This window comes from Oncorhynchus mykiss, chromosome 13 (genome assembly GCF_013265735.2).
Source record: "Oncorhynchus mykiss isolate Arlee chromosome 13, USDA_OmykA_1.1, whole genome shotgun sequence".
NCBI classification, from domain to species: domain Eukaryota; kingdom Metazoa; phylum Chordata; class Actinopteri; order Salmoniformes; family Salmonidae; genus Oncorhynchus; species Oncorhynchus mykiss.
In genome coordinates this window covers 50,562,443-50,589,916 of record NC_048577.1, presented here as the reverse complement: position 1 = coordinate 50,589,916, position 27,474 = coordinate 50,562,443, and the positions used below count along the sequence as shown (strand labels likewise).

At 44.4% G+C, this 27,474-nt stretch overlaps 1 protein-coding gene across 2 annotated transcripts in view; it reads right to left on the bottom strand.

The window, feature by feature from the left end:
- The window catches only part of LOC110486711 (acid-sensing ion channel 2), a 448,053-nt gene that overhangs the window by 10,516 nt on the left and 410,063 nt on the right, over positions 1-27,474 (bottom strand). For both annotated transcript variants that reach the window (XM_021558500.2, XM_036941412.1), the window contains 3 exons: positions 15,149-15,276; positions 7,034-7,184; positions 5,790-5,846 (listed from right to left, as the gene is read on the bottom strand). In XM_021558500.2, coding sequence (XP_021414175.1) covers positions 5,790-5,846; positions 7,034-7,184; positions 15,149-15,276 — 336 coding nt within the window. The remainder of the gene's footprint in view (positions 1-5,789; positions 5,847-7,033; positions 7,185-15,148; positions 15,277-27,474) is intronic.

The following is a 27,474-nucleotide window of genomic DNA, read 5'->3' as shown; positions in this document are numbered from 1 at the left end:
TCCGCTCAAAAAAATAAATCAGCCTGCAGCTGAATCTAGTTGATGATCCCTGTTGTATTGTCACGCCCTGACCTTAGATATCTCTGTTTTCTTTATATTTTGTTTAGGTCAGGGCATGTCTAGGGTGGGTACGCTAGTTTTTGTATTGTCTAGGGTTTTTTATATGTCTAGGGTTTTTGTAGGTCTAGGTGTTTTGTATGTCTAGGGTTTTGGTAGGTCTAGGTGATTTGTATGTCTATGGTGGCCTGATATGGTTCCCAATCAGAGGCAGCTGTTTATCGTTGTCTCTGATTGGGGATCATATTTAGGTAGCCATTTCCCTTTGGTGTTTGTGGGATCTTGTCTATGTTTAGTTGCCTGTCAGCACTAGGTTGTATAGTGTCATGTTTCGGTTGTTGTTCATTCATTAAAAAGAGAATGTACGGATACCACGCTGCGTCTTGGTCCGATCCTTATGACGAACGTGACATGTATAGGCAATATTGCCTACAGAAATTGGTTCAGTTATAGCCTAAAATAAATGTGTTCATAGGGGTAGAATATTGTTTGTTCGGTACACCATCCTACAGACAGTGAGTCATGTGGTGTCAAGGGTACTGGCTGGTGGCGTTGGTGTAAAGTTATGGGGAATGTTTTCCTGGCACACGTTAAGTCCCTTGATACCAATTGAGCAACGGTTCAATTCCCCAAAGAATTCAGGCTGTTCTGGAGGCAAATGTGGGTCCGACCCAGTACTAGATGGATGTACCTAATAAACTGACCACTGAGTGGGTATCAATTAATTCAGATGGTTATATAAAGGCTGAAGGCTAAAAACAGCCTATACTATATCTAGACCTATATCTAGTTCCTACAATCTATTTTCATTTTAAATCATGGCCTTTTCTAGTTTTTACACCATCCACTAACACCAACTATTTACTATAAAACATTTATTTATCAAGAAAAAAGCTTAGTAAAATACAAAAAATGATGGGGCAAAAATAAGTAGGCCTAAAATATTTTTTTTATATATCCCAAAAACAAACAAATCATCCAAGAGTGTGCTTAGTGTTCTGGTCTCATAAGGATTTTGGAGTCATTGAAAGGGATAAACTTGAAGAAGTGTCTAAGTAGACTAGGTGCTCATTTCTCTGATGGATTTTGGAGTATTCACAACTGCTACTTGAAAGTGTGGGCAACGCTCTTCGGGTAAGACTCCATCAGTTGAGTCATGGTGTTGGCTACTTCTCAACCAGCGACTTCAGATCCTTCTGTTGCTTGTGGTAGCAGGGTCTTTGCCATGGCGGTGGAATGCCAGCAAGTTGCTGCTCCCTTCTCATTTCACCTCCTTGCTGCTGTCGTTGCAATGCCTCGATGAACTTCCAAGAGGGCCACCATTGTTCCTGTTCCCAAGAAAGCTAAGGTAACTGAGCTAAATGACTACCGCCCCGTAGCACTCACATCCGTCATCATGAAGTGCTTTGAGAGACTAGTCAAGGACCATATCACCTCCACCCTACCTGCCCTAACCCATCTGGACAAGAGGAATACCTATGTGAGAATGCTGTTCATCGACTACAGCTCGGCATTCAACACCATAGTACCCTCCAAGCTCGTCATCAAGCTCGAGACCCTGGGTCTCGACCCCGCCCTGTGCAACTGGGTACTGGACTTCCTGACGGGCCGCCCCCAGGTGGTGAGGGTAGGCAACAACATCTCCTCCCCGCTGATCCTCAACACTGGGGCCCCACAAGGGTGCGTTCTGAGCCCTCTCCTGTACTCCCTGTTCACCCACGACTGCGTGGCCACGCACGCCTCCAACTCAATCATCAAGTTTGCGGACGACACAACAGTGGTAGGCTTGATTACCAACAACGATGAGACGGCCTACAGGGAGGAGGTGAGGGCCCTCGGAGTGTGGTGTCAGGAAAATAACCTCACACTCAACGTCAACAAAACTAAGGAGATGATTGTGGACTTCAGGAAACAGCAGAGGGAACACCCCCCTATCCACATTGATGGAACAGTAGTGGAGAGGGTAGCAAGTTTTAAGTTCCTCGGCATACACATCACAGACAAACTGAATTGGTCCACTCACACAGACAGCATCGTGAAGAAGGCGCAGCAGCGCCTCTTCAACCTCAGGAGGCTGAAGAAATTCGGCTTGTCACCAAAAGCACTCACAAACTTCTACAGATGCACAATCGAGAGCATCCTGGCGGGCTGTATCACCGCCTGGTATGGCAACTGCACCGCCCTCAACCGTAAGGCTCTCCAGAGGGTAGTGAGGTCTGCACAACGCATCACCGGGGGCAAACTACCTGCCCTCCAGGACACCTACACCACCCGATGTCACAGGAAGGCCATAAAGATCATCAAGGACATCAACCACCCGAGCCACTGCCTGTTCACCCCGCTATCATCCAGAAGGCGAGGTCAGTACAGGTGCATCAAAGCTGGGACCGAGAGACTGAAAAACAGCTTCTATCTCAAGGCCATCAGACTGTTAAACAGCCACCACTAACACTGAGTGGCTGCTGCCAACACACTGACACTGACTCAACTCCAGCCACTTTAATAATGGGAATTGATGGGAAATGATGTAAATATATCACTAGCCACTTTAAACAATGCTACCTTATATAAATGTTACTTACCCTACATTATTCATCTCATATGCATACGTATATACTGTACTCTATATCATCGACGGTATCCTTATGTAATACATGTATCACTAGCCACTTTATACTATACTATGCCACTTTGTTTACATACTCATCTCATTTGTACATACTGTACCCGATACCATCTACTGTATCTTGCCTATGCTGCTCTGTACCATCACTCATTCATATATCCTTATGTACATATTCTTTATCCCCTTACACTGTGTACAAGACAGTAGTTTTGGAATTGTTAGTTAGATTACTTGTTATTACTGCATTGTCGGAACTAGAAGCACAAGCATTTCGCTACACTCGCATTAACATCTGCTAACCATGTGTATGTGACAAATAAAATTTGATTTGATTTGATTTGAAATGGTGTGGTGGGTAGCGCCAAGATTCAACAAAAAAGTTCAATGCCAGCTCTCCTCTCCATGGTTGGTCTTTGCCAAGTCTTGCAGGACAGCATCGTAGCAGCACCAAAATTCAGAAAATAAATAAAATAGGTAGAAGCATATTAGCAACAATTTTATTGGCCTTGATCATGATGCCATCAATAGTAAGAAAAATAATAATAACGTTTATGTTAAACAAGCCATATATATGGGAAACATTGGCTTTTTTCCAATGAGTCCGACTTTCTCCCGGTTGATGTTCCGGGAGCTGAAAGAACCAGGTATCCAGACACTGAAACCTCATCATTCAGGGTTATGCGACGTCGGCATTTCAAAAGTGTGATATTCGGTGCACTTCCAAAAGGACTTATTTGCTGTCTGTCGTTCCTGTCTGTAGGGGTAGCCTTCATGCAGCAGGATATTTTTTACACGCACCCAGAGGATAAATTCGGGTTCCACTGTATCTTTCTCTGACCTCCTCTAAGAATGAGTAATGAGGAGGGTAGCGGTGCAAGATATTTTTAAGCAGAATATTTGGATTATTATCATATGTATGACATGCAATTCGATTGCTGGACTATCGAAGCCATCCATCAACACATTTATTCAGATCCGGCAGTTCAAAGAGGATAGTTTCAAAGGTAATCAATTAGGCCTAGTTATTGTTCATTAGCAGCACACATTTCATAGCATCAATGCCTTTCTCTTGCAGGAACTGCTGACACACTCCAGCCACATGAGGTCTAACATTGTCTTGCATTAGGATGAACCCAGGGCCAACCACACCAGCATATGGTCTCACAAGGGGTCTGAGGATCTCATCTTGGTACCTAATGGCAGTCAGGCTACCTCTGGCGAGCACATGGAGGGCTGTGCAGCCCCCCAAAGAAATGCCACCCCACACCATGACTGACCCACCGCCAAACCGGTCATGCTGGAGGATGTTGCAGGCAGCAGAACGTTCTCCACGGCGTCTCCAGACTCACGTCTGTCACATGTGCTCAGTGTGAACCTGCTTTCATCTGTGAAGAGCACAGGGCGCCAGTGGCGAATTTGCCAATCTTGGTGTTCTCTGGCAAATGCCAAACGTCCTGCACGGTGTTGGGCTGTAAGCACAACCCCCACCTGTGGACGTCGGGCCCTCATTACCACCCTCATGGAGTCTGTTTCTGACCTTTTGAGCAGACACATGCACATTTGTGGCCTGCTGGAGGTAATTTTGCAGGGCTTTGGCAGTGCTCCTCCTGCTCCTCCTTGCTCAAAGGCGGAGGTAGCGGTCCTGCTGCTGGCTTGTTGCCCTCCTACGGCCTCCTCCACGTCTCCTGATGTACTGGCCTGTCTCCTGGTAGCACCTCCATGCTCTGGACACTACGCTGACAGACACAGCAAACCTTCTTGCCACAGCTTGCATTTGATGTGCCATCCTGGATGAGCTGCACTACCTGAGCCACTTGTGTGGGTTGTAGACTCCGTCTCATGCTACCACTAGAGTGAAAGCACCGCCAGCATTCCAAAGTGACCAAAACATCAGCCAGGAAGCATAGGAACTGAGAAGTGGTCTGTAGTCACCACCTGCAGAACCACTCCTTTATTGGGGGTGTCTTGCTAATTGCCTATAATTTCCACCTGTTGTCTATTCCATTTGCACAACAGCATGTGAAATTTATTGTCAATCAGTGTTGCTTCCTAAGTGGACAGTTTGATTTCACAGAAGTGTGATTGACTTGGAGTTACATTGTGTTGTGAAGTGTTCCCTTTATTTTTTTGAGCAGTGTATGTTTTTACTGGACTGATGGCCAGCATCTGATAGTCAGTCTGAGGGGAGGGAGGGAACAGCGGTGAGGCTGCCTCTCATTCAACTCAACAATACCGTCCCTCCTCTCTCCCTCCCTCAGCTGATGGAAAAACTCAATTCACACGGCATTATTTCTGCCTCATGCACCAATTCATGTTGTTACTCCTATGACCAGAGAAAGTGAAGTATTCCCAGATATTAAAAAAGACACAAGCCGCTAATAATAACAAGGCAAGTTTATCGGAACACTTTGCTACGCTCATCTATTGCAGATGCAGTGCTGGTTATAGCGTGAGTGGAAGTAGGGAGAATATACATTTTATGGCTCATAAAAATGTTGAACAAAGTGTTGACAGTGCTGGATAGCATCTTAAACATGTAATGTACTTACTCATAAAAACAGGCTTATAGGTGCACTTGATTTGCTCTCTGGGCCTCCTGGGTAGCTGGAGTTCTACCTTCAGAATCATGAAATGATTAAAAATGGGGACACTTTGCCTTCCCGGAGCTAGGGCTGCTGAATCAACTGCATGTACCACCAACAGCGAGAAACAAATAAAAAAAATAGGAACAAAGGCTTTATTGTTGAGTTTTTTACAGAAATGTTTGGTGATCGACTAGGAATGCCTTGGAGGTCGACCAGTTGATCGTGATCAACCGGTTGGTGATCACTGCTATAGCCTAAATAAATGTATTTTAGGCCATATGAAGAACAGATATGCATGATTTAATGAAAAGCAGCAAACAGACACAACATTTTTTCACATTCTTTAATTAAAGACTCAGGCAATAGGCGATACAGCTGGCGTCACAGTTGTCCTGCCAAATAGGCCTACAAAGAAACTTGACGATGTTGAATGCGCGAGGGGGGTCTGTGCGCTGCGTAGTACCTTCAACAAAAAGACATGTAAGCGTGTGCGTTTGTGTGCATTCATATCGTGGACTTACCAAGGGCAGGCTCTGCACAGTCTTTGTACTGTTCAGGGGTACAGAATGGAGAATCACCTAGAAGGACAGCAGGAGCACAAGGAAGGGGAGGAAAGTTCAGATTCAGCTTTTCTGATCGATATATTTATGAAATGTAGTACCTCTGAATGACTTACGAGTTTGAGAAAAACAAACTGTAAACAGCTCAGATTTCTGTGGAATATGGTTACAAAGCTATCAGTGATTTACTAAAGTTACCGGAATCTTCAGTAATTTGGGGTAATTAACAGAAAATCTATGGCAATCTATCGTAACTTTGGTCATTTATACTTGAATAACATAAATCTGTGCCCATATTGTCTATGAGTTTCTAGTAGCTAGACCATATGGGTGAAGAGAAAATAAGCATTATTTTCAATTAACTCTGCAACTCTTCCAACTATTGACTTTTCTTCACTACTGCCACCAATTTGACACCAAAACATTGACAACAAATACATATTGACATAGTAAAATAAATTAAAGTGTGTAAAAAAATGATAAAGGGTATTATGATGAAACTCTCATATTAAACACCATTGGTATTCCCTAAATTGATGGTTTATATTTACGATATTGTTTTACAGCTTTGTCATATTTATTTTGTTTTTGTTGATATTTTAAAATCATCTTATTTAATGATGTCATATATTCTGCATGTGACACGACCACACAGAGGGCCATAGATAACACCTGGGATAATCTGGAGTCCCCAAAAGGGCCAATAGATTATTTATGATAGATTACACAAAATCATTGAAAGACACCAAAATTCTGATAGTTTAATGGTCAACTGTGAACGTTTCCAGTAATATAACCTCCCTTTGCAACCCTACTGTGGAAGCAGTCAAGGAGACTCGCAACATGCAAAAATCTAGCACACCTAAAGAGAGTGTGAGAGAGAGAAATAGAGCAAGGTGATAGACAAGCCTTGGAGCAGAAAGCTTTAATACACCAACACAAATCTTGACCTTACACCTTACAGCTCTTTGACCTTTTCAAACCCACCACAGACTTTAGATGACTTTATCAACCACAACAACTACTGTAAGTCCTTTATCAAACTTTCCTCACAAATGTCTTCAAATAGTCCTTGATGAAAAAACATGGCCCATAGCCCAAACAACTGTTTTTGTTTTGCCCATGGCCCAGACATTGCTATATTACAGACTCTATCCACATGTTTTGTTGAGTGTGAAAAGGGGAAAGAAAGTGTGTGCTCTTACCGGGCATGTGCACCATCCTGCAGTTACAGTTTTCCACGATGTAGCGTGTCTCACAGTCGATCCTGCAAGCTGTCACACTATAGACCTGGAAGAAGCCAGAGTCTAGGGCCTTGGACTCACACTCTCCCCACGGAGGAGGCAGGTAGGTCAGCTACAACACAGGAGAGACACAGTGGGGGGATTGAGCAGAGAGACAGAGAGTGACAGGGAAAAACACTCAGCTGAGGTCTAAAACTCCCATAGACACATGGGAGATGTCATGGTGTTATTGTGATTTAGAGCCATCAGAGAGAGGTTCCAGAAGGCCCTCTAGAACACAGCAGGCTAGATGACAGAGGAACAAAAGGAAGGTCTGGCCAACAGACTGGGCAGAATGGGACACATTCACAGATACAGTCTCTCGCTGTGAAAACTCACAACAGGTTCCAAGAACACAAAATCTCCAAATGTTCCCCCCTCTCGCCCCCACCCCACCCCCATGGCTCTGGAGACGGGAACAGCAGACGAGGAGAGAGGGACACCAGGAGGAGCTGTGTGAGCGCCCATCTGCCGTGCACGCAGGCGGCCCTCTCCAGCTGCTCCGCTACTCTCAGTTCAGCATCCATCACCCAGCGCCCCCTGCATTGTGGGAGATGCAGTTTCCTCAGCCAAATACCAGTTATTGGACCAAAATAATCCTTCTCCTGCCAGGTCAGATTTGGCTGTGGAATGTCTGTTAGCACAGATAACATTGGAGAAGAATCCCTCCAATCAGAGACTGATACTGTATCCATGCATCCAGATTAGTTTGCTGTTGTTAACTCAAACACAGAATTCCCTCGATATCAGCAAGCAAGACATTGATTTTCAAATCAAGACAGGCTATATACAGTAGCGAGGCTATAAAAGTAGCAAGGCTACATACAGACACCGGTTAATCAGGCTGATTGAGGTAGTATGCAGATGTAGATATGGTTAAAGTGACTATGCATATATGATGAACAGAGAGTAGCAGTAGTGTAAAAGAGGGGTTGGCGGGTGGTGGGTGGCGGGTGGCGGGACACAATGCAGATAGCCGGTTAGCCAATGTGCGGGAGCACTGGTTGGTCGGCCCAATTGAGGTAGTACGTACATGAATGTATAGTTAAAGTGACTATGCATATATGATAAACAGAGAGTAGCAGCAGCGTAAAAAGAGGGTTTGTGGGGGTTGGGGGGGCACACAATGCAAATAGTCCGGGTAGCCATTTGATTACCTGTTCAGGAGTCTTATCGCTTGGGGATAAAAACTGTTGAGAAGCCTTTTTGTCCTAGACTTGGCACTCTGGTACCGCTTGCCATGAGGTAGTAGAGAGAACAGTCTATGACAGGGGTGGCTGGGGTCTTTGACAATTTTTTGGGGCCTTCCTCTGACACCGCCTGGTGTAGAGGTCCTGGATGGCAGGCAGCTTAGCCCCAGTGATGTACTGGGCCGTACACACTACCCTCTGTAGTGCCTTGCGGACAGAGGCCAAGGTATTGCCGTACCAGCCAGTGATGCAACCAGTCAGGATGCTATCGATGTTGCAGCTGTAAAACCTTTTGAGGATCTCAGGACCGATGCCAAATATTTTTAGTTTCCTGAAGGGGAATAGGCTTTGTCGTGCCCTTTTCACGACTGTCTTGGTGTGTTTGGACTATTCTAGTTTGTTGTTGATGTGGACACCGAGGAACTTGAAGCTCTCAACCTGTTCCACTACAGCTCGATTGAAACACAACTAATGAAGCCAACAAATCAAAACATTTCAAACTAGCCCTGGCCTCACTCATATACTGTAGGTCTGGCCACGCTCCTGTAGGTCTACATTCACAATTAAAAAGTCTTCCCTAAAGGCCAGCTGTTCATCACTTCTAGGAAGATAGACTTTCCCAGCACTGTCGATTTCATTAAGATTAGAGGCAGGTGCTCCTCAGCAGCAGTCAGTCCATCACCTTTCCCATCACCTTCATACCTCTGCTAATCTTTCCTCTTGTCCTAATTGGAGTGGCTGATGTACAACACTATTATCCTGCTGTAATCAAATATCAAATCATCAGAGTAGATAGGTGTCAGCGCCCACTATGGGGTGATCTGATGACCTGATTAAATACACTCCAATGACGGCCAGGACCCTCTCTGCCCCTCCCCACACATTATTCATCAATGACCACACACTCTGCCATTGGGATGCACGTCATCAACTAGAAAGAATATTAGAAACGGATCAAAACTAAAATGCAACAGTTGAATCAACAAGGGGCATAATTAAAGTTGTCGCCTCTAGATGTGGAATTAGGCTTTGGGAGCTCTACATGGATTTGCTAACTTTGGGGATTTTGTTGAAAATCGGAGCTGTGAGTCTGGAGTTTTATTAACGAACCAGTACAGTATAGTATATCAGTTCATCCCTCTCCCGTGGACACTAGGTTGCCAAGACCAAAAATACATTACTGAGACCCATCCAGAAGACACAGGAGGGAGAGAGGCTCAGGCTCTTTAATAGAACAGTAATTTACAGACATGGGAATGCCCTTGTGACTTCTGTGGAAAGCATAGCAAAGAACACTTTAACATTTGAAACTCCCCTATACTTAAAATAATGAGAAAATACAGAGGATTATTAAAGAACACAGGCAATCTAGTGTGTGTGTGTGTGTGTGTGTGTGTGTGTGTGTGTGTGTGTGTGTGTGTGTGTGTGTGTGTGTGTGTCTGTGTTCATGCATTATTAAGTGCCTATAGTGGCTGTGTTCTTTGGCTTCTGTGCACTTATTTATTTTTTGATGAAGTGGCTTTAATCTGGAAGTAATAATACGAGTTCATTTGAGTGCATGACTTCAGCTCCGCCTCACAATTGAGCTGTCTGGTTGGATCTGATTACAATCGCACACCAATGACCACAGGCAGCCATTGTACTTTTACAAAGTTCCCACAGTACTGCTAATCATTAAGACATATCGGCTATATTCAGCCTGATTATAAGCATGGTCATTACATGGCGTCTCACAAGATGTCCTCGGGCTGGCTCAGTCAGGAACTAAATTTGTGCCACGCTGCAGGAACACAACAAGGGCCAAGCCACAGTAGGAAGTCTGGGGAATCTTTGAATTCAAAGTGCAAAGTGGAGTTAATTAGCTGGTGTCTAAATTGACTGTGTTTCCCACTGTGCTGGTACAATGGGGAGGATGAAGGATGATGATGTTGTGCCAGTCAGTCACACAGAGCCAGTCACACAGATAGAGCTGAGATGGAGCTGAGACTGCTGGGAGCTCTACGGCCCAGGGGGCCTGCCTGGCCACACCATGATTGGAGGCCTCCAGAGTCGCCTGCCTGCCTGCTTGCCTGCCTGCCTGCCTGCCTGCCTACCTGCCTGCCTACCTGCCTGCCTGCCTGTCTGCCCGCCTGTCTGCCCGCCTGCCTGCCCGCCTGCCTGCCTGCCTGCCTGCCTGCCTGCCTGCCTGCCTGCCTGCCTGCCTGCCGCTGTACAGTAGACCTTCTCTGTATGCCTATCGCTGGCAGACTTTTTCTTTCTTTTCCCTACTCTAATCTTTTTCAGGACGTGAGTTGTTTTTCAAACTTCTGGAAATGACTGAACATGTTTTGGATCTTCCTTATTCATGCCCTTTTTTAAATGATGGGAGTTATACAATTTATTATACAGTGCCTTGCGAAAGTATTCGGCCCACTTGAACTTTGCGACCTTTTGCCACATTTCAGGCTTCAAACATAAAGATATAAAACTGTATTTTTTTGTGAAGAATCAACAACAAGTGGGACACAATCATGAAGTGGAACGACATTTATTGGATATTTCAAACTTTTTTAACAAATCAAAAACTGAAAAATTGGGCGTGCAAAATTATTCAGCCCCCTTAAGTTAATACTTTGTAGCGCCACCTTTTGCTGCGATTACAGCTGTAAGTCGCTTGGGGTATGTCTCTATCAGTTTTGCACATCGAGAGACTGACATTTTTTCCCATTCCTCCTTGCAAAACAGCTCGAGCTCAGTGAGGTTGGATGGAGAGCATTTGTGAACAGCAATTTTCAGTTCTTTCCACAGATTCTCGATTGGATTCAGGTCTGGACTTTGACTTGGCCATTCTAACACCTGGATATGTTTATTTTTGAACCATTCCATTGTAGATTTTGCTTTATGTTTTGGATCATTGTCTTGTTGGAAGACAAATCTCCATCCCAGTCTCAGGTCTTCCAGAATGGTCCTGTATTTGACTCCATCCATCTTCCCATCAATTTTCAATTTTAACCATCTTCCCTGTCCCTGCTGAAGAAAAGCAGGCCCAAACCATGATGCTGCCACCACCATGTTTGACAGTGGGGATGGTGTGTTCAGCTGTGTTGCTTTTACGCCATCTACACACAAAACCACATAGTGACAAATTGAAATCGTTTTTGACATTTTGCAAATGTATTGAAAATGGGATGCATAAATATCAATTTACATAAGTATTCACACCCCTGAGTCAATACTTTGTAGAAGCACCTTTGGCAGGGATTACAGCTGCGAGTCTTTCTGGATAAGTCTATAAGAGCTTTCCACACCTCAATTGTGGAACATTTCTCCACTATTCTTTTCAAAATTCTACAAGCTCTGTCATCTTGGTTGTTGATCATATAGACAACTATTTTCAGGTCTTTCCAAAGATTTTCAAGCAGATTTAAGTCAAAAATGTAAAACTCCTGAGATTATTTAGTCATACCATAACAAAGGGGTTGAATACTTATTGACTCAACATTTCACTTTTTCATTTTCAATTAATTTGTACAAATTTCCAAAAACATTTAGGTATTGTGTGTAGGCCAGTGACACAAAATCTCAATATGAATCCATTTTAAATCAGGCTGTAACTCAACAAAATGTGGAAAAAGTCAAGGGGTGGGAATACTTTCTAAAGGTACTGTCTAGGTTTCCTGCTTTATCAGTCCATGGTTGTGGACTACAGGAAAAGGAGGACCGAGCACCCCTCCATTCTCATCGACCGGGCTGTAGTGGAGCAGGTTGAGAGCTTCAAGTTCCTTGGCGATCACATCGCCAACAAACTATCATGGTCCAAGAACACCAAGACAGTTATGAAGAGGGAACGACAAAACCTACAGAGGGTAGTGCGTACGGCTCAGTACATCACCGGGGCCAAGCTTCCTGCCATCCAGGACCTCTATACCAGGTGGTGTCAGAGGAAGGCCCTAAAAATTGTCAAAGACTCCCACCACCCCAGTCATAGACTGTTCTCTCTGCTACCGCACGCGCCAAGTGTAGGTCCAAGAGGTTTCTAAACAGCTTCTATCCCCCCACAGCTAATCAAATGGCTACCCAGACTATTTGCATCCCTCCCTCTTCCAAGCGGCTGCTACTCTCTGTTATTATCTGTGCATAGTCACTTTAATAACACTAACAGCGTGTACATATTACCTCAATTACCTCGACACCGGTGCCCATTGACTCTGTACCGATACCCCGGTTATTTACTGTTATTTACAGGGTCAGAGAAGGAGAGTGGGAGAGAGAAGACGGGAGAGAGACAGAGAGAGAGGGAGACAGAGAGACAGAGAGAAAGACAGAGTGATAAAGAGAGATACTCCCAGTCAGGGAGTGGACAGAGATAAGAGGTCAGACCTAGGGCTGTTGTGGTGACCGTATTAGTGCCACACCGGTGGTCACGAGTCATGAAGGCAGTCAAATTCCACGGTAATTAGGCTTCTCCAAGCTCTGATGCTGCTGATGGTCATTAGTAGCCTACAAAACTTACTAACTGCCTGGTACTCAGCACTCTATTGTCCCTCTAATCACTCTGACATCAATGCAAATGTTATTGAAAATCTAATCAAACACTTCATGAGAGCCCATGAGTTCATGTTGCTCAACATTTCTATAGGCTATGCAATTGCACGAGAAAAGAGGGTGATGGCCTCGATTAAAAAGAGGAGGATCCCATCAGCTTCCTATAAGCTAGGCCTACTATATTTACTTCTCAACTTGCCTAATATTAAGCACATTGCTTATTTTTACAACAGGAGTATAGCCTACCTGGCTGGCATGAAAATTAACCACAGGAAAAGCGGTTTCGAGAGAGAGAAGTGCATGATATTGGTCCATTCGAAATCAAAACAAATGTCACACATACACACTACCAGTCAAAAGTTTTACAACACCTACTCATTCAAGGGTTTTTCTTTATTTTGACTATTTTCTATATTGTAGAATAATAGTGAAGACATCAACACTATGAAATAACACATTTGGAATCATGTTGTAACCAAAACAACGTTAAGCAAATCAAAATATATTTGGTATTTGAGATTCTTCAAATAGCCACCATTTACCTTGCTGACAGATTTGCACACTCTTGGCATTCTCTCAACCGGATTTAGGAGGTCGTCACCCGGAATGCCTTCTTAAAAGTTAATTTGTAGAATTTCTTTCCTTCTTAATGCGTTTTAGCCAATCAGTTGTGTTGTGACAAGGTAGGGGGGTATACAGAAGATAGCCCTATTTGGTAAAAGACCAAGTCCATATTATGGCAAGAACAGCTCAAATAAGCAAAGAGAAACGACAGTCCATCATTACTTTAAGACATGAAGGTCAGTCAATACGGAACATTTCAAGAACTTTGAAAGTTTCTTCAAGTGCAGTCGCAAAAACCATCAAGTGCTATGATGAAACTGGCTCTCATGAGGACCGCCACAGGAATGGAAGACCCAGAGTTACCTCTGCTGCAGAGGATAAGTTCATTATAGTTACCAGCCTCAGAAAATGCAAATAAATGCTTCACAGAGTTCAAGTAACAGACACATCTCAACATCAACTGTTCAGAGGAGACTGTGTGAATCAGGCCTTCATGCATGAATTGCAGCAAAGAAACCACTACCAAAGGACACCAATAACAAGAAGAGACCTGCTTGGACCAAGAAACATGAGCAATGGTCATTAGACTGGTGGAAATTTGTCCTTTGGCCTGATGCTTCAAAATTGGAAAGGGTTGGTTCCAACCGCCGTGTCTTTGTAGGTGAAAGGATGATCTCCGCATGTAATGCATGGAGGAGGAGGTGTTATGGTGTGGGGATGCTTTGCTGGTGACACTGTCTGTGATTTATTTAGAATTCAAGGCACACTTAACCCGCATGGCTACCACAGCATTCTGCAGCGATACACCATCCCATCTGGTTTGGGCTTAGTGGGACAATCATTTGTTTTTCAACAGGACAATGACCCAACACACCGGCTGTGTAAGGGCTATTTTACCAAGAAGGAGAGTGATGGAGTGCTGCATCAGATGACCTGGTGTCCACAATCCCCCGACCTCAACCCAATTGAGATGGAACCGCAGATTGAAGGAAAAGCAGCCAACAAGTGCTCATCATATGTGGGAACTCCTTCAAGACTGTTGGAAAAGCATTCCAGGTGAAGCTGGTTGAGAGAATGCCAAGAGTGTGCAAAGCTGTCATCAAGGCAAAGGGTGGCTAATTGAAGAATCTCAAATATGAAATATATTTTGATATGTTTAACACTTTTTTGGTTACTATGTAATTCCATATGTGTTATTTCATAGTTGTGATGTCTTCACTATTATTCTACAATGTAGAAAAAAGTAAAACATTAAGAAAAACCCTTGAATGAGTAGGTATTCTAAAACTTTTGACCGGTAGTGTATTATTTAGTATACGTAAAGACAAGATTAAATCAAGAATAGTCTGATGGGTGACAATATTAGCCTATCACTTGTGAATTATATACTATCACTTGTGAATGACGCCCAGTGTAAGGCAAGAGAAAATGCCATTTTTAGCTACTTTTCAAAATCCTAGTCACACACCTCGTGTAGCCTAGCCCATAGGCCTTTATGTTTTGATAAGGTTTGTATCACAACTGGCATCCATGTATTGTAATCTTCCTGCCTCAACTGTATATGTGCACACACACACACACACACCCACACACACCTGAATAGAAAGTTCTTTATCAGAAGTGCACGTTTTTCATCTCGGAGAGATAAGCTCCACTCAAGAGGAGGTTGAAATTGAAATCTAAAAGTGAAAAGTGTCAGGAAGATTGAAGCAGACCTATTCAGCGTGTACAGTAATAACTTAGGTCAAAAGGCACCTACCCTCTGCTCCTGAGTGGCAACAAAGGTCTGAAATCCCGGGGCAACGCCAAAGCCCAGTTCGTGGACGAACGGGGGCTCTGCCTGGCTGTGGATCTGCACACGCACACCCGCCTCGAACGCTGTCTCCTCTGTGGGGGAAAACATAGACACACACAGGGAGATTAACAGTTACTATCACAAACACACACACACACACACACACACACACACACACACACACACACACACACACACACAGCTCAAACACTACAGACTTAAAAGTACCTAATATACACACAATTACTTGAACAAAGTAAAAGACAGTGAAATTCCTTTAGTAGATGAATGGTGAGCCTGTGAATGAGAGCCATATGCTTCCCTGCCTGCCTTCTTCCTCTATATGGATAACATGCGTTCAGTGAAAAGACAGCCCATTTGCCTCGGCTCAACATCAAATAGAGGAGCAGGAGTAGAAATTCCACTGGCTGTCTCTTAAACTTCTTATGGCTGGGGGGCAGTATTGAGTAGCTTGGATGAATAAGTTGCCCAAAGTAAACGGCCTGCTCCTCAGTCTCAGTTGCTAATATATGCATATTATTATTAGTATTGGATAGAACACTCCAAAGTTTCTACAACTGTTTGAATGATGTCTGTGAGTATAACAGAACTCATATGGCAGGCAAAATCCTGAGGAGAAATCAAAACAGGAAGTGAGAAATCTGAGCGTTGTATGTATTCACCACAGTTCCCAATGAAATCCCCTTGAGATATTAATGATGTTGCACTGCCTAGGGGTTCCACTAGATGTCAACCATCTATAGAAATTTGAATGAGACTTCTACTGTGTTGTGGGACTGAATGAGAGCAGAATCTATAAGGTGACTGGCAGTCAGCCATTTTCTGATCATGCGCATTCCTCATGGTATCCACTTGCGTTCCATTGCTCATCAACACACAAAGGAATACTCCGGTTGGAACTTTATTGAAGCTATATGTTAAAAACATCCTAATGATTGATTCTGTACTTAGTTTGAAATGTTTCTTCGACCTGTAATATAACTTTTTGAAGTTTTTGTCCAACGTAACGCTGACCAGAATGAGCGTTTGGATATGTATACCAAACGCGCTAACAAAAGAAGGTATTTGGACATAAATAACGGACCTTATCGAACAAAACAAACATTTATTGTGGACCTGGGATTCCTGGAGTGCTTTCTGATGTAGATCATCAAAGGTAAGGGAATATTTATCATGTAATTACTTGTTATGTTGACGCCAACATTGCGGTTTCAGATTATTGCATGGTTTGCTTATTCCGTAAAGTTTTTTTGAAATCAGACACAGCGGTTGCATTACGGAGAGGTATATCTACAGTGCCTTGCGAAAGTATTCGGCCCCTTTGAACTTTGCGACCTTTTGCCACATTTCAGGCTTCAAACATAAAGATATAAAACTGTATTTTTTTGTGAAGAATCAACAACAAGTGGGACACAATCATGAAGTGGAACGACATTTATTGGATATTTCAAACTTTTAACTTTTTAACAAATCAAAAACTGAAAAATTGGGCGTGCAAAATTATTCAGCCCCCTTAAGTTAATACTTTGTAGCGCCACCTTTTGCTGCGATTACAGCTGTAAGTCGCTTGGGGTATGTCTCTATCAGTTTTGCACATCGAGAGACTGACATTTTTTCCCATTCCTCCTTGCAAAACAGCTCGAGCTCAGTGAGGTTGGATGGAGAGCATTTGTGAACAGCAGTTTTCAGTTCTTTCCACAGATTCTCGATTGGATTCAGGTCTGGACTTTGACTTGGCCATTCTAACACCTGGATATGTTTATTATTGAACCATTCCATTGTAGATTTTGCTTTATGTTTTGGATCATTGTCTTGTTGGAAGACAAATCTCCGTCCCAGTCTCAGGTCTTTTGCAGACTCCATCAGGTTTTCTTCCAGAATGGTCCTGTATTTGGCTCCATCCATCTTCCCATCAATTTTAACCATCTTCCCTGTCCCTGCTGAAGAAAAGCAGGCCCAAACCATGATGCTGCCACCACCATGTTTGACAGTGGGGATGGTGTGTTCAGCTGTGTTGCTTTTACGCCAAACATAACGTTTTGCATTGTTGCCAAAAGTTCAATTTTGGTTTCATCTGACCAGAGCACCTTCTTCCACATGTTTGGTGTGTCTTCCAGGTGGCTTGTGGCAAACTTTAAACAACAATCTTTAAGAAATGGCTTTCTTCTTGCCACTCTTCCATAAAGGCCAGATATGTGCAATATACGACTGATTGTTGTCCTATGGACAGAGTCTCCCACCTCAGCTGTAGATCTCTGCAGTTCATCCAGAGTGATCATGGGCCTCTTGGCTGCATCTCTGATCAGTCTTCTCCTTGTATGAGCTGAAAGTTTAGAGGGACGGCCAGGTCTTGGTAGATTTGCAGTGGTCTGATACTCCTTCCATTTCAATATTATCGCTTGCACAGTGCTCCTTGGGATGTTTAAAGCTTGGGAAATCTTTTTGTATCCAAATCCGGCTTTAAACTTCTTCACAATAGTATCTCGGACCTGCCTGGTGTGTTCCTTGTTCTTCATGATGCTCTCTGCGCGTTTAACGGACCTCTGAGACTATCACAGTGCAGGTGCATTTATACGGAGACTTGATTACACACAGGTGGATTGTATTTATCATCATTAGTCATTTAGGTCAACATTGGAACATTCAGAGATCCTCACTGAACTTCTGGAGAGAGTTTGCTGCACTGAAAGTAAAGGGGCTGAATAATTTTGCACGCCCAATTTTTCAGTTTTTGATTTGTTAAAAAAGTTTGAAATATCCAATAAATGTCGTTCCACTTCATGATTGTGTCCCACTTGTTGTTGATTCTTCACCAAAAAATACAGTTTTATATCTTTATGTTTGAAGCCTGAAATGTGGCAAAAGGTCGCAAAGTTCAAGGGGGCCGAATACTTTCGCAAGGCACTGTATAATTCCATGTGTATAACTTGTATTATCATCTACATTTATGATGAGTATTTCTGTTGAATGATGTGGCTATGCAAAATCACTGGATGTTTTTGGAACTAGTGAATGTAACGCGCCAATGTAAACTCATATTTTGATAAATATGAACTTTATCAAACAAAACATACATGTATTTTGTAACACAAAGTCCTATGAGTGTCATCTGATGAAGATCATCAAAGGTTAGTGATTAATTTGATCTCTATTTGTGCTTTCTGAAACTCCTCTCTTTGGCTGGGAAAAAAATGGGTGTGTTTTTCTGTGGCTTGGTGGTGACCTAACATATTCGTTTGTGGTGCTTTCGCTGTAAATCCTATTTGAAATTGGACACTGTGGTGGGATTAACAACAAGATTACCATTAAAACGGTAAAAGATACATGTATGTTTGAGGAATTTCAATTTGAATTGAAATTGAATTTGGCGCCCTGCACTTTCACTGGCTGTTGTCATATCATCCCGTTAACGGGATTGCAGCCATAAGAAGTTAACTATACACATGAAAGAGCTGTTACCCAGCCAGTCACACACATGCACAAGCGCGCACACACACTGTGGCAACCCGGGGGCCATCAGGGAGCTACAAAGGCAGGAGCAGGGCCTTGGTCAGCTCCAGAGGGCTAGCGAGGTCAAGGTGAGTCAGCACCATGGACAGCTCTACAGGCACCAACTGAGGCTGATGATTCAACACCAATATTACCCAGTCCAGGCGCCGCAACCATGTGGCACTTGTAATTGGTCCCACCTGTCCATCGTTATCCCAAATTAGTATAAGTAGAGGTGCAGTCACTCGGGCAGACAGGCAGAGGGTACGCCTAGTCCTCAGAAGAGCCGGAGTGAGTATGATAAGCACCTTGATCCAATGACAAAGAAGATACTAGGCAGTGTTTGACTCATCTTTCTCTTTCTGTTCTCTGTCCCAAAGGATGATTACCTAATCCCGGGTAGCACACCACCCGGCACAAGTAGAAAGGATTGAAACCTCGGACTCATCGCTCTCTCTCTATTTTGTTTTGTTCATTGACACAGGCGGTCCGAGGAGCCGCCATGACGGACATAGTGGCCCACCAGTTACCTGAGATGCTTTTCAGTTGTATTTCTCCCCTCCCCATTTTCCCCCACTTTTATGAAAAAACTACCTTGTTTAAAGCACCACAAATTGGTCTCCCGCTGTCTTACTTTGTGAGTTTCACCTCTGACTCCCCTGGGCTGCCACAACGCACGCACACACACAGTGACACTTACAAGGACACAGGCAGGAAGACATTCTCCAATGCATAGAGACCCTCTTCCTGACAAACATCAACCAGACCCACACACAAATTCCCCACAGGCAGACGTGCTAACACACTCACACATGCACGGGCACACACACATTCACACACACGCGCCGAGAGTTTGGAGGAAAATAGGCTTTATTCAAATCAATAACTTTGTCTCCGCAGTCTTCTCATCCGGCAGCCATGTTGCTGTGCATTCAATCAAGCCGCCCATCCTCCTCCATGTTTGACAGGCAGCAGCTTCAATCAGGCTGCTGGACTGGAACAGTGAAAGACTGAGCAGAGGGAGCACGGCACCCAGGGTTGACCAGCTTCTTTAAAGGGACGGCTGTGACAGAGAACACAAAGCCCACCACGGCATCACCCAGCAGCCATCCATCACACAGCTACCTGCACTCAGAAAGGAAACGCACCGTGACGTCTGGGATGGGGACGTGGTAATTTGTGGAACAGGAAATCAAACAGGTGCTGTGTGTGTGTGTGGCTGCCTTGTAGGACAGGAAGCAAGTCCCAGTACTGAATCACCAAAGTAGCATGTCTTGTGTCTGTTCTGGGTGGAGACATATGACGGTTCACTTTTTCTTATTCTACTCTACCTGTGAAATAATGTAGTAACCACATCATCGTTTATTGGTTGCATAGACAGATTTGCAGGTGCAGCGAAATACTTATGTTTCTAGCTCCAACAGTACAGTAATATCTAGCAATACAATAACAATACACACATAATCCAAAAAGTTAATACAATTAAATCAAATTAATATCCATACTGTCTATATAAATATACAGTGAGGCAAAAAAGTATTTAGTCAGCCAACCAATTGTGCAAGTACTCCCACTTAAAGAGATGAGAGAGGCCTGTAATTTTCATCATAGGTACAACTACGACAGACAAAATGAGAAAAGAAATTCCAGAAAATCACATTGTAGGATTTTTAATGAATTTATTTGCAAATTATGGTGGAAAATAAGTATTTGGTCACCTACAAACAAGCAAGATTTCTGGCTCTCACAGACCTGTAACTTCTTCTTTAAGAGGCTCCTCTGTCCTCCACTCGTTGTTTATTAAAAAGATGAACACTAACCACACTGAGCGTTGGTCCTCTCCTTCTTCCACCCAAGACAGCCGTTACAGAACCACCCACCAAGCAGCGTGGTAAAGGTCAGCAGCAGCAGGAGAGGCAGCGATACCTGGAGAGATGGACTTGGGAGGAGATTCTGGATGGCAAAGGACCCTGGACTCAGCCAGGGGAATATCGCTGTCCCAAAGCAGAGCTGGAGGCAGCGAAAGCAGAGAGGCGCCGGTATGAGGAGGCAGCACGGCAGCGCGGCTGGAAGCCCGAGAGGCAGCCCCAAAAATGTCTTGGGAGGTGCTTACCGGAGAGCGAGAGGGACTGGGCAGGCACCGTGTTATGTGGTGGACACACGGTGTCCCCGGTGCGTGTACATAGCCCGGTGCGGTACATTCCAGCTCCTCGTATCGGCCAGGCTAGAGTGGGCTTCGAGCCAGGTGCCATGAAGCCGGCTCTACGCATCTGGTCTCCAGTGCGTCTCCTTGGGCCGGCGTACATGGCACCAGCCTTACGCATGGTGTCCCCGGTTCGCCAGCACAGCCGAGTGCGGGCTATTCCACCTCGCCGCACTGGCCTGGCTACGGGGAGCATTCAACCAGGTAAGGTTGGGCAGGCTCGGTGCTCAAGAGCTCCAGTGCGCCTGCACGGTGCGGTCTATCCGGTGCCACCTCCACGCACCAGCCCTCCGGTGGCAGCCCCCCGCACCAGGCTGTCTCTCCGTCTTCTCCCTACAGGTGCTCCCATCTGTCCTGAGCCGCCAGAGCCTTCCTCCTGCCCAGCGCCGCCAGAGTCTCCCTTCTGTCCTGAGCCGCCAGAGTCTCCCTTCTGTCCTGAGCCGCCAGAGTCTCCCTTCTGTCCTGAGCCGCCAGAGTCTCCCTTCTGTCCTGAGCCGCAAGAGTCTCCCGTCTGTCCTGAGCCGCCAGAGTCTCCCGTCTGTCCTGAGCCGCCAGAGTCTCCCGTCTGTCCTGAGCCGCCAGAGCCTCCCGTCTGTCCTGAGCCGCCAGAGCCTCCCGTCTGTCCTGAGCCGCCCGTCTGTCCGCTGCCGGAATCTCTCGTCCATTCGGGACCCATGGCTAGGGTTCCCAGTCGGAGGTCGGCGGCAAGGGTCGCCGCTCATAAGAGGCCACGGGGGCGGTTGAGGAGGAGGACAAAAACTGTGGTGAAGTGGGGTCCACGTCCCGTGCCAGAGCCGCCACCGCGGACAGACGCCCACCCAGACCCTCCCCTATATGTTCAGGTTTTGCGGCCGGAGTCCGCACCTTTGGGGGCGGTACTGTCACGTTCTGACCTTTATTCCTTTGTTTTGTTTTTATTTAGTATGGTCAGGGCGTGAGTTGGGGTGGGCAGTCTTTGTTAGTTTTTCTATATTTTCTATTTCTGTGTTTGGCCTGATATGGTTCTCAATCAGAGCTGTCTATCGTTGTCCCTGATTGAGAACCATATTTAGGTAGCCTGTTTCCCTTTGTGTTTTGTGGGTGGTTATTTTCAGTCTTTGTGTGTCTGCACCAGATAGAACTGTTTCGATTGTCACTTTGTTGTTTTGTATTTTTGAAGTGTTCAGTTTATTAAAAAGGGACACTAACCACGCTGAGCTTTGGTCCTCTCCTTCTTCCACCCAAGACAGCCGTTACAGTTACCGATTAACCGGCCGATTAAAAAAAATAATGTATTTGTAATAATGACAATTACGACAATACTGAATGAACACTTATTTTAACTTAATATAATACATCAATAAAATCAATTTAGTCTCAAATAAATAATGAAATATGTTCAATTTGGTTTAAATAATGCAAAAACAGTGTTGGAGAAGAAAGTAAAAGTGCAATATTTACCATGTAAGAAAGCTAACGTTTAACTTCCTTGCTCAGAACATGAGAACACATGAAAGCTGGTGGTTCCTTTTAACATGAGTCTTCAATATTCCCAGGTAAGAAGTTTTAGGTTGTAGTTATTATAGGAATTATAGGACTATTTCTCTCTATTTGATACGATTTGTTTTTCATATACCTTTGACTATTGGATATTCTTATAGGCACTTTAGTATTGCCAGTGTAACAGTATAGCTTCCATCGATCTCCTCGCCCCTACCTGGACTCGAACCAGGAACACATCGACAACAGCCACCCTCGAAGCAGCGTTAAGCCACAAGTCTCAGAGCGAGTGACGTTTGAAACGCTATTAGCCCCACTAACTAGCCATTTCACATTGGTTACACCATCCTAATCTCGGGAGTTGATAGGCTTGAAGTCATAAAAAGCGCAATGCTTGAAGCATTGGGAAGAGCTGCTGGCAAACGCACGAATGAATGCTTACGAGCCTGCTGGTGTCAACCATCGCTCAGTCAGACTGCTCTATCAAATCATAAACTTAATTATAACATAATAACACACAGAAATACGAGCCTTAGGTCAGTAATATGGTCGAATCCGGAAACTATCATTTCGAAAACAAAACGTTTATTCTTTCAGTGAAATACGGAACCGTTCCGTATTTTAATCTAACGGATGGCATCCATAAGTCTAAATATTGATGTTACATTGTACAACCTTCAATGTTATGTCATAATTACGTAAAATTATGGAAAATTAGTTCGCAATGAGCAAGGCGTCCAAAACTGTTGCATTTACCCTGACTCGTGCAATGAACGCAAGAGAAGTGACACAATTTCACCTGGTTAATATTGCCTGCTAACCTGGATTTTAGCTAAATATGCAGGTTTAAAAATATATACTTCTGTGTATTGATTTTAAGACAGGCATTGATGTTTATGGTTAGGTATACGTTGGAGCAACGACAGTCCTTTTTCGCGAATGCGCATCGCATCGATTATATGCAACGCAGGACACGCTAGATAAACTAGTAATATCCTCAACCATAACTAGTGATTATAATTGATTGATTGTTTTTTTAAAGTTAAGTTTAATCCTATTTAGCAACTTACCTTGGCTTCTTACTGCATTTGCGTAACAGGCAGGCACCTCGTAAGGCAGGTGGTTAGAGCGTTGGACTAGTTAACCTTAAGGTTGCAAGATTGAATCCCTGAGCTGACAAGGTAAATATCTGTTAACCCATCGTTGCTAGGCCGTCATTGAAAATAATAATGTGTTCTTAACTGACTTGCCTCGTTAAATAAAGTTGTAATTTTTTTTTTTTTTTTAATAAAAAAGAAATAGGCAAAATTGCTGTCCAAAAATACAGATTTCCGATTGTTATGAAAACTTGAAATCGGCCCTTATTAATCAGCCATTCCGATTAATCGGTCAACCTCTAATAGACTGTATGGAGGTATATGAATAGAAAAGGTGTTATATAGGATGAGCCTTGACTAGAATACAGTATATGCATATGAATTGGGTAAAACAGTATGTAAACATTATTAAAGTGACCAATGTTCAATGACTATGTACATTGGGGAACATTCTCTGAGGTTCAGGGCAGAGTGCCGGGTGGTAGCGGACTAGTGACTGTGTCTAAGATTCAGGGCAGGGTACTGGGTGGAGGTTGGCTAGTGATGACTGTTTAACAGTCTGATGGCCTGGCGATAGAAGCTGTTTTTCAGTCTCTTGTGCCAGCTTTGATGCACCTGTACTGCCTCCGCCTTCTAGATGGTAGCGGAGTGAACAGGCCATGGTTCGGGGTGCAGAGGTCCTTGATGATCTTCTTGGCCTTCCTGTGACACCGGGTGTTGTAGATGTCATGGAGGTCAGACAGTGTGACCGCACCACCCTCTGGAGTGCACTGTGGTTGTGGGCGGTGCAATTGCCGTACCAGGAGGTGATACAGTCCAACAGAATACTCTCAATGGTGCATCTGTAGAAGTCTGTAAGGGTCTTAAGGGCCAAGTTGAATTTCTTTAGCCTCCTGAGGTTTAAGAGGTGCTGTTGCGCCTTCTTCACCACACTGTCGCTGTGGAGGGATCATTTCAGGTCCTCAGTGATGTGCACGCTGAGGAACTTGAAGCTTTTGACCCTCTCCACTGCGGCCCCGTCGATGTAGATGGGGGCGTGTTGGATGGATTGGTGGTGTCATGTACATTATGAGGAAAATGTATATTCCTTTTGAAATACTAATTTAGATGGGAGAGAACAGAGGTCAGGGGTTATATGAGCATCAACACACACTGCTATGTGAGTTTACTGTACAGTCCATCACAAACACAACAAATCACAATCACCAGATTTGATCTGAATGAGATGGACAGATAGAAAGTGTGATTGAAATAATAATCATCAGTACCACCATCATCATTCTTATCACCATCGTTTCCACAGGTAATGTATTTGGGTGGGACTTTCGAAATAAATGACTATGGTATTTAATTTGCCTTCCTCTCAGGGCGTGTCAGCTGTGATTCCATCTCCGGCTGAAATGAGAAATCCCGGAGCAGAGGGGAATAAGAGAATCAGTTGTTGCAGAGGAAGAAAACGGGCTGAGTGTGTGTGAGAGAGAGCAAGACAGAGATAGAGTGTATGTGTGTGTGTGTCCACGAATGTGTGTATGAAATCAAATAAGAACAGTCACATCTAATCTTGTGTGGGCCCCTGCTGCCAGGGTTTACGTCTCCCACATGGCCCGGGGTCAACCTTGTTTCTGCTATTCCATCACAGACATTACATTCCCTCCCTCCCGCCACCTCTCACACACCTCCCTCCCACCACCTCTCACACACCTCCCTCCCTCCACCCCTCACACACCTCCCTCCCTCCACCCCTCACACACCTCCCTCCCTCCACCCCTCACACACCTCCCTCCCTCCATCCTTCACACACCTCCCACACAGCCAGAGGGTTTGCCAATTGCCATACACCACAGCTGCGGACCCCCACCACACTACCCAGCCAATCTGCCATGCTGTAGCCTATCTGATCCAGCCACTTGTGTTTGATCAGGCAGCAAGTTTAACACTACACTGTCCTCCTTCTAGAAATACGGCTGCTATTCCATGTTGCATTTGATGAGTAACATTGATCATTTGGACATTCATGTAAACAGGGGTGTTTCATGGTCAAGTTTCCACACACACGCACAAGTCAATGTGTATTATCACCAAATAACACTAAAAAGGCATCGGAGGAGTATTTTCCACTCCAGTGTGGATCATACCCGCTGTCTGACCTGTTGTTGAAAAAACAACCTCATGTTGTGTTCGGGAGGCCTCACAGCACCATGAGTCTGTTGAGAAGCCTGAGAGTGCTGAATTAATAAGACAGAGCAGAGAGAGAAGGGTCCTTAGAACTACAACATGTGTTAGGTTCTGTTTGAAGTTCCACTCTCTCTCTTTTTTTCTAACATGGTGGATATCTGAGATGATGATGGCAGGTTGTTAGAGGGAGAGCGGATACAGAGAGAGAGAGAGAAAGAGAGCGGCGAGAGGGGTATTACTGCCGAGGATCCTCTGAACACCAAAGGTAATGATTCAAGTTCATTAGCTGTGAATCCAATGAAGTTTGGCGGCATTCTGAACGGAAAATCTAAATAACTCAATGGAGAATCAGAATCTAAACAACTCAATGGAGAATCAGAATCTAAACAACTCAATGGGGAATCAGAATCTAAACAACTCAATGGGGAATCAGAATCTAAACAACTCAATGGAGATTCAGAATCTAAACAACTCAATGGAGAATCAGAATCTAAACAACTCAATGGGGAATCAGAATCTAAACAACTCAATGGGGAATCAGAATCTAAACAACTCAATGGAGATTCAGAATCTAAACAACTCAATGGAGAATCAGAATCTAAACAACTCAATGGAGAATCAGAATCGAATCGAAGAGACAGAGAGAGAAAGGGAAAACAGAGGGAGGACAGAAGGAGAAAGATATAGCAGCACGAGGGAATGGGGAGAAAGAACATGGAGCGAGAAAGGGATGGAGCGTTATAGAGAGAGAAAGAGGTGGAGTAATTTGTCCTGGCTTGTCTGTGAAAAGATGAGAGAGAAATCAAAGTCAAGGACTTCTCTTTCATGGTTACAAATGAAGGCCGTGGCTAATCTATGCTCTCCTACAGTATCCAACGCTTCAGATGGGAGTCAGGATGGAGTCATGAGAGTGTGTGTATCAATGTTAACTCAATCACTATGAGGCTGTATACGATCACATACACTGAGTGTACAGAGCATTAGGAACACCTTCCTAATATTGAGTTGCACCCACTTTTGCCCTCAGAACAGCCTCAATTCGTCAGGGCATGGATTCTTCAAGGTGTCGAAAGCGTTCCACAGGGTTGCTGGCCCACGTTGACTCCAATGCTTCCCACAGTTGTGTCAAGTTGTCCTTTGGGTGGTGGACCATTCTTGATACACACGGGAAACTGTTGAGCATGAAAAACCCAGCAGAGTTGTATTTCTTGACACACTCAAACCGGTGCGCCTGGCACCTCAAACCGGTCCGCCTGGCACCTCAAACCGGTCCGCCTGGCACCTCAAACCGGTCCGCCTGGCACCTCAAACCGGTCCGCCTGGCACCTCAAACCGGTCCGCCTGGCACCTACTACCACAACCCGTTCTAAGGCACCTAAATATGTTGTCTGGTCCATTCACCCTCTGAAAGGTCCACATACACAATACATGTCTCAATTGTCTCAAGTCTTAAAAATAATTATTTAACCGGTCTCCTCCCCTTCATCTACACTGATTGAAGTGGATTTAACAGGTGACTTCAATAAGGGATCATAGCTTTCACCTGGATTCACGTGGTCAGTTTATATCATGGAAAGAGCAATGTTCTGTACACTCTCTATGCGTGGGAATACTTTGGAACAGATTTGGTAGTGGTGGGATGCTGGAAATAGCTGAGCCAATTGAAGTAGGTGACAGGGAGGAAGTGAAAATTCACTTTCATTGTTTAAAAGGTGAGATAATGAGCTGCCTTGGGATACTCTATAATATCCCTCAGAACAATTTCAACTTAATCCTGTTATATAAGCAAAACCTTCACCTACGATCTACCTGGCTACATTCATAGC